Source organism: Schistosoma haematobium, assembly GCF_000699445.3.
Source record: "Schistosoma haematobium chromosome Unknown HiC_scaffold_177, whole genome shotgun sequence".
NCBI lineage: Eukaryota > Metazoa > Platyhelminthes > Trematoda > Strigeidida > Schistosomatidae > Schistosoma > Schistosoma haematobium.
In genome coordinates, this window is record NW_026137036.1 from 1 (window position 1) to 7,994 (window position 7,994).

Genomic DNA, 7,994 nt, shown 5'->3' on the forward strand with positions numbered 1-7,994 from the left:
TCAAGATGCTTTACATATTTAAGATGTCAAGCGTCAGGAGAATTCGGGTTTGCATTTTAGACGTTATGACATTTCTGTCGAACCGACTGACATGCGTTGAAGAACTGTTGTTTAAGAGTGAAATGCTAAAATATATTTCTTTGTATTTCAAAAACGAAAGTCTCAACTATCACATATTGAAGTTACACATTTGATCGCTGTTTGAATTATGTTGAAAATCGCACGAATTATTGTTTTGCCTACTCTGTTTGCAAAATGTTTGCTCCAACAGAAACCTTAGCCTCTGTGGAACTAGTGATACCTTCCCAAAACTACAAGTGAGGTTGGGGAGAATTCAGTTTTCCATCCAAATAACCACTGATTTTGGGGAATTCTCCAAAACCTTCACAATACTGGGTGCTTATGGTGGATTATTTGGAAAGAAGACATGAGTAACCGTGACGTTTCAATAACAGTCATTGTTATTAAACAAATAATTGAAGTAGCGAATGGATCATGGAACCTGAACGTTGACCTAGTATATTTAAGGCGATAATTGATCTAGGATTCTCTTGCTTATGAGGGATAATCTTTCTGTAATTTTTCTCTATTTATTCATCACAAAATATTCATATCCCATGAAAAATATCGATTATTCCGAATAATCCAATTCTAATATATCGTCCTAAATAAACCTATGACATTATTTGCAAAGTACATAAAACAATAATTCGTGCGATTTCCGACATAATTCAAACAGCAGTCAGATGTGCATCGGATCATCTGACAATATAGATTTGTAAAATAGTCTTCAACGTGAAGTAAATTTGCGTTTGATTTGATCTGGAACTTCGGATAGTGGCACGTTATGGCCTAGAAGCATTGACAGACATATAGTAGATTAATCGAATACATCATTGGGAAGTGATTTTCGGAGTATGTCTGTCGTGTGAACTATTTTGAGACTTTCCATTTATTTACTAGAATCTATTCACCGAATCCATATAGCTTCCAAAGATGCGCTGTGCTTTAAGTGAGATATCCATTGTATTCCTCACACCGGCAACTCTTTAGTTTGTAGTTGTTTAATCTTCTTTTCATTAGGGCGGTATCAGTGTGGTAATTGCAAACTATCCAGTAAGTACTTCATACTACCCCTTTGTTTCGTGAGAGAACAAGGTTCCTCTTCTAGTTTGTTTTGCACTCTCTAAAAGTGAAGTGATGATTCAGGAGTGAACTTATTTGTCACTACAACTTACAGGATTTCGGTTGTTTGATGTTTTATACTGTAATTTTAAGACTCACTATCTAATTCCAACAAAGGTCATGGGACTTCGTTACAACGTCTCCCTTTACATTTTCATTCGAAGAAATATATCGATGTCTCACAACCTACAGTAGGTATCGAGTATGTAGTATCTTCATTTCACGCACCCATTAGTATTCTTTTGGAGTTCTTCACATCTGTATAATTGTAGGTTTAGCATTTCTGTAAACGAATTGACTGACCCCTTTTTAAAACTAAGGATAGTTGTGTTCATTAGGAAATTATTGAAAAATTTTGTGATGAACAACATCTAAATAACCTCACATGAACCTTACTCCTTATTCGCCAAGAATTCTTAACAGTTGAAAAATTTGAAGTAAACCAACAGGAAATACTTCCATACTTCAATAACGGAAATAACGGCTTTTTAACACTTATCTTCATAATCTGAACAATTAACTTAATGGAGTAGAAACTGTTAGATAAAGATAGTCAAGGGCGAAATTCGAAGGCACTACACTTTCTGTATTTGGCTTTAAAACTACCACTGTTAACAACAGTGAACTAGTCCTTTTGATGGATTGTTACACAGAAACCAACGACGTAAGGACAGCATTATTAAGTGGAGTTCACTCCAAGTAAACTTGGAAGAAAGGAACTGAAACCAGTTAGTGTTTATTAAATAACTCTAGTTGGTGCTCACAGTTAATCAGTATAATGACGACCAAGTCTCTCATACTACCGATAACCTTAGTGAAAACAAATATGTATCCACCTTGCAACTTTAAGAGAAGAAACCAATAATTAGCATTTCTAAAAATGTTGTTGCATTGTGTATAATTGTAACTATCTATTTTATTTAATTTCTAAGTATACTGTCATGAAATGCCACACAACTTTTCATCAAGGATATAGAGGGTTTGGTGCACTGAGAACGTTTCGTTCTTTCGATCACTTGATTTCATTGGAAAACACTGGATATTTTATTCAACTCAATTTCAAACAAGACACGATGTGATCAAGATGCTTTACATATTTAAGATGTCAAGCGTCAGGAGAATTCGGGTTTGCATTTTAGACGTTATGACATTTCTGTCGAACCGACTGACATGCGTTGAAGAACTGTTGTTTAAGAGTGAAATGCTAAAATATATTTTTTTGTATTTCAAAAACGAAAGTCTCAACTATCACATATTGAAGTTACACATTTGATCGCTGTTTGAATTATGTTGAAAATCGTGTAGTGACTCACGTTTATCACGGGAACACGACTGGTTTAATAAATACAATTATTATTATAACCAACTGTACCAGTGTTTGTTTTAATGTGCTTTTGTTTAGCTGTGCTAATTATAGCCATTTTGTGCTTCCATTACCTTCCATCATTGTTCCGCGGTTTTTGGTACTGTTCGCACGTACTCCTTTCTTCTGCTTTCGCTTGTACCATTCCTTGGCACGATCTCGGTATTCGTTCAATACCACGAGATCGCCAACGAAATAAATCTGGTTACGTTCGATCCTCGCCTTCTGATTTGTCTGGCACGTGTTTCTGGGTAGCGGTGTTCACAGTTAATCTCAACTCGACGCCACGCTACAATTGGTGATCCCAAAGTTTGGAACACGCCTCAACCTCAGGTCAAATCTTCCAAAGAAGTCAATTTGGTGAGTCTATTATTTATCTATCCACGTCTGTCGTATATTTTCATATTAATTTTTAATATATAATATACACGACATGACGGATAGCGATAAGAATACTATTAATGTTATAGACTCAGACGTACAGGCCATTCATTTTCGACCTGTATCATTTATCCCCCACGACCCTGAGGTCTGGTTTGCTGCGTTAGAGTCTCAGTTCGAGACTCGTCGTATCACGAGCCAAAGGCAAAAATACGCCTAAGCTCTCGAATCGTTACCCGGGGACCATTTAGTAGCTGTTCGTGAGGTCCTCCTCAATTCTAACGTGCCTAATGTTTATGACCGCCTCAAAGAGGCAATTCTCCGACATTTCCTCCCATCGAGGGAGGAACGATTGAGGACCCTGTTAGCACGTCACTCCCTGGGTGATGCTAAACCAAGCCATCACCTCACGCGCCTGCAATCTCTTGCAGGACCAACAGCATCTGACTCGGAGATAGTTAAGGAATTATGGCTCGAGTCACTACCAGCCCATATCCAACCTACTGTGACGGCACTGCTCGAGGACTCACCGCTTAACCAGGTAGCCCTCATAGACAAAATTTTGGCGAGGACTAGTAATAGAGACACCTATGTAGTTGCTTCGACGGCACGTCCTAAAGTAGACATGGACGCCGGTCATTCCTCAGCTCATGGCGACAGGGACGGGTGTATTCACACACGTCTTAGTTTTCGAGACCGTTGTAACGTACCCCAACCCTACGTCCCCCGAGCTCGCTCAAGTTCTCGCAAACGCGTCACCACTCGCCCAAAAGGGCATCTTCCAGGCCACGCCGAAAGACGGCTACGGAAGCGAGTGACAGTTGGTGCTGGTTCCATAGGTCCTTCGGGTCTGGCGCCCGCCGTTGTCGAGCACCATGCTCATACAAGGCGGGAAACGCCAGCGCCGGCGAGTAAAAGCGGCCGTACTCGCCGGCCCTTCACCCCAGGTTGGTCGCCTATTCTATGTTCACGATTACCGCACGAACGCTAGGTTCCTAGTAGACACTAGGGCCCAAGTTTCTGTCGTACCACGAGGTAGCAGCAAGTCACAAGCCACAGTGCTTCGACTACGCGCTGCGAATGGCTCAGTCATTCCTACCTACGGTACACGACAACTCGCGGTCAACCTGGGCAACCGACGACGGTATCTGTGGAGGTTCATCATTGCTGATGTTCCCACAGCCATACTAGGTATCGATTTTCTACAGCACTATGAATTGCTTGTCGATTCACGTAGGCTGCAGCTAATCGATACTTCGTCGAACAGCAAATTCATGGGCTGTAAAGCCCACATGAACGCGTACCGGATCCTCGGCACTTTTTACTCGCGTGACGATAAATTCCACGCTTTATTCGAGAAATTCCCCGTACTCACTAAACCACTCGAGGAGCTTCCATCGGTGACCAATCGTGTGGTACACCACATAGTCACCCGCGGACCGCCAGTCACGGCACGACCTCGCCGACTGGCACCGGACAAATTAGCTTTTGCTAAGCGTGAGTTTGACAATTTACTAGCTACTGGTATTATTCGTCCTTCTCACAGTCCATGGGCCTCTCCTCTACACATGGTGCGCAAAAAGATGGGGTTAGTTGGAGACCATGCGGCGACTACCGAGCTTTAAACGTAGTTACGCGCTTTGATAGCTACCCCATCCCCCACATACACGACATCACGGCATCGCTCAAGGGCACGACTATCTTTTCTAAGATCGATCTGGTACGAGCATATCATCAGATCCCAGTCGCTCTTGAAGATATCGAAAAGACTGTTATCACGACTCCTTTCGGTTTGTTTGAGTTCCTACGAATGCCATTTGGATTACGGAATGCTGCTCAAACTTTTCAAAGGTTTATCGATAGCATTGTACGAGACCTCGATTTTGTTCACGTCTATATTGATGACCTGCTAATCGCATCATCAAACGTAGATGAACATTATCAACATCTTACGCTATTATTCCAACGCCTTTCAGATAACGGAATAGTAGTTAACCCAGACAAATGCGAGTTAGGTAAACGAGAAATCATATTTCTGGGTCATGTTATCAAGCAAGAGGGTATTCTACCTTGTGAGGACAAAGTGCAAGCAATAAAGGAGTACAACGTGCCGTCCTCACTCAAGGAACTGAAGGCTTTTCTCGGTTTGGTTAACTTCTACCGTCGTTTCATCCCACACGCGGCAGAACGGTTACGACCACTAACCGACTTACTACGCGGCAACCCACGCAGATTGGAAATGAACGATTCTGCACGTACTGCATTCACTGAAATCAAAACGGCTCTTGCGCAAGCCACTCTTCTCGCCCATCACGATCCATCAGCCACACTTAGTATAGCGGTTGATGCATCCGATGTTGCTATAGGAGCAGTCATGCAACAAAACATCTCCGGTAGTTGGCAACCTCTCGAGTTTTTCTCACGACGCCTTACTGCCACGGAGACGAGATATAGCGCTTTTGGTCGCGAGCTGCTAGCAGCCTACTGCGCCATCAAACATTTTCGGCACGCAGTAGAAGGACGTCAATTCATTTTATTCACCGACCATAAGCCCTTGACGTATGCTTTGCATACCAAGTCTGACCGCTACTCACCACGAGAGTGCAGACATTTGGACTATATCTCCCAGTTCACGACAGACCTTCGTCACATCCAAGGCAAGTCGAACTGTGTTGCCGATGCTCTATCACGAATCCAAATGAATGCAGTTACCCTGCCGGTGCTCGATCTTCCTGCTATGGCCTCCGCCCAAGCAAACGATCCCAGCTGTACAAAAGCACCACACTCTACGTCCCTTCAGTATCAGGAAGTACCTCTAGCCACGACTTCTGGCACCATTCTATGTGATACTTCTACCGGTTTTCCTCGACCCATCGTACCCTCTGCTTATCGCCGTCTCGTTTTCGAGGCCCTGCATGGATTATCTCACCCAGGTATCGCAGCTACATTACGCCTCATCGCTGCACGATACGTCTGGCCGTCCATGAATAAAGATGTTCGTATGTGGGCTAAGCAATGCTTACAATGTCAACGATCAAAAGTGCACAGGCACGTAGCCGCCCCCTCGGTACATTCGCTACGCCTGATGCTCGCTTCGATCATGTTCACTTAGACACTGTAGGACCACTGCCACCATCGCACGGGTATGATCACATACTCACGTGCATCGACCACTTCACCAGATGGCCCGAAGCTACACCCATCACGTCTATCACGGCGGAGACAGTTGCTCACCGCTTCGTAGAACGATGGATAGCTCTATATGGTTGTCCCTCGACTGTCACGACTGACCGAGGACAACAATTTGAGTCCGCACTATTCTCCTCACTTACTCGGCTGCTTGGTACGGAACGAATACGCACTACCGCCTACCATCCAGCTTCAAACGGTTTAGTTGAAAGGTTTCACCGGCAACTTAAAAGTGCTCTTCGAGCACACGAAAACGACGACTGGTACGAAACCTTACCGCTCGTTCTTTTAGGTATCAGAACGAGTTTAAAGGCAGATATCCAATGTTCCGCCGCTGAACTTGTATACGGCACGACATTGCGTCTGCCCGGGGAATTCTTCACACCACGGAGCAGACCTAATTTCGCTAAATCAGACTACGTCCAACGACTGTCTGCATTTATGCGAACGCTGCCTCCGGTGTCAACTCGAATACAACATCGACAGGTCGCTCTCCCTCGAGAGTTATCTACCTGTTCACATGTTTTCATACGAGTAGATTCGGTACGCAAACCTTTGCAACAATCTTACGAAGGCCCTTTTTCGCGTGATCGCTCGTCACGAAAAGACCTTCAAGGTTGATCGACACGGCCGCGTCGAGATCGTCAGCATTGATCGTCTCAAACCAGCACACGTCGATGACAGTGCCCTATCTGATAACCTGAGACTCAATGCTAGACCTATCAAACCTACTAGCGGGATCCTCAACCCATCTTCAGGTCCCACGCTAGATACATCTGAGACCTCATTCTCACGTCCCAGTCAGCAGCACGCGTCATCTGCAACGTCTACGGACGAGACGACAGTCTCACGTCCAGATCAGCAGACCACGCCGCCCTTGACTTCGGATGAGATTGAAGGCTCACGCGACGCGAACGGGACTATCGTCTCACGTTCCGGTCGCCGAGTACGGTTACCCGTACGCTTCCGCGAATAGTCGCACAGTCAACAACCGATACGGTGTAGGATTATTCCTATACTACACGTATGCCACACTCTTCTTTTTTTGATTTTCTTTTTGTTTCCTGAGCCCACGCCTTCGACCATCTCCGCTTGGTTCCGTCGACTTCAGTCAACTTTGGCGAAAGCTGGCCTGATCACCCATGCTCTTGTCAACGCACTCAGTCGATATATTGGTTTCGAATGCTTGGCACACGCTTGGTCTCGAACTTGGTCGTTACGGTCGCTTCTGGTCTTTTGGCTCAACGTGGTTTCGTCCTACGTCTGCAGCGTTTCTGGTGAGCACCTCTACGAACGCAATCTTCAGATTCTGGATACAAACCACTCTCGTGTAGCATACCAACTCAAGCAATAACTACAACACATCGCTCCTGGTACCGTACTCCGAAAACGACCTTCGTTGGCAACTCGACGATCAACGATCGCTTTCCTGTTCGCCAATTCTTTCGTCCTACAATCGCTCGTCAGCCGATCAGTCCCACGATTCAAACCGCTTTTTATCGAAAGTGTAAACCCTTTCTAGCGGGGGCTCCTGTAGTGACTCACGTTTATCACGGGAACACGACTGGTTTAATAAAAACAATTATTATTATAACCAACTGTACCAGTGTTTGTTTTAATGTGCTTTTGTTTAACTGTGCTAATTATAGCCATTTTGTGCTTCCATTACCTTCCATCATTGTTCCGCGGTTTTTGGTACTGTTCGCACGTACTCCTTTCTTCTGCTTTCGCTTGTACCATTCCTTGGCACGATCTCGGTATTCGTTCAATACCACGAGATCGCCAACGAAATAAATCTGGTTACGTTCGATCCTCGCCTTCTGATTTGTCTGGCACGTGTTTCTTGGTAGCGCTGTTCACAGTTAATCTCAACTCG

At 44.4% G+C, this 7,994-nt stretch overlaps 1 protein-coding gene across 1 annotated transcript; it reads left to right on the plus strand.

Moving 5' to 3' along the window:
* The first annotated feature begins 1,723 nt into the window (after positions 1-1,723).
* On the plus strand, positions 1,724-7,991 carry MS3_00001008 (uncharacterized protein). Its single transcript, XM_051208550.1, has one exon. It carries the CDS (start codon positions 5,945-5,947, stop codon positions 6,737-6,739), a length of 795 nt encoding a protein of 264 aa, XP_051064107.1. The 5' UTR covers positions 1,724-5,944; the 3' UTR covers positions 6,740-7,991.
* Positions 7,992-7,994: the final 3 nt, after the last annotated feature.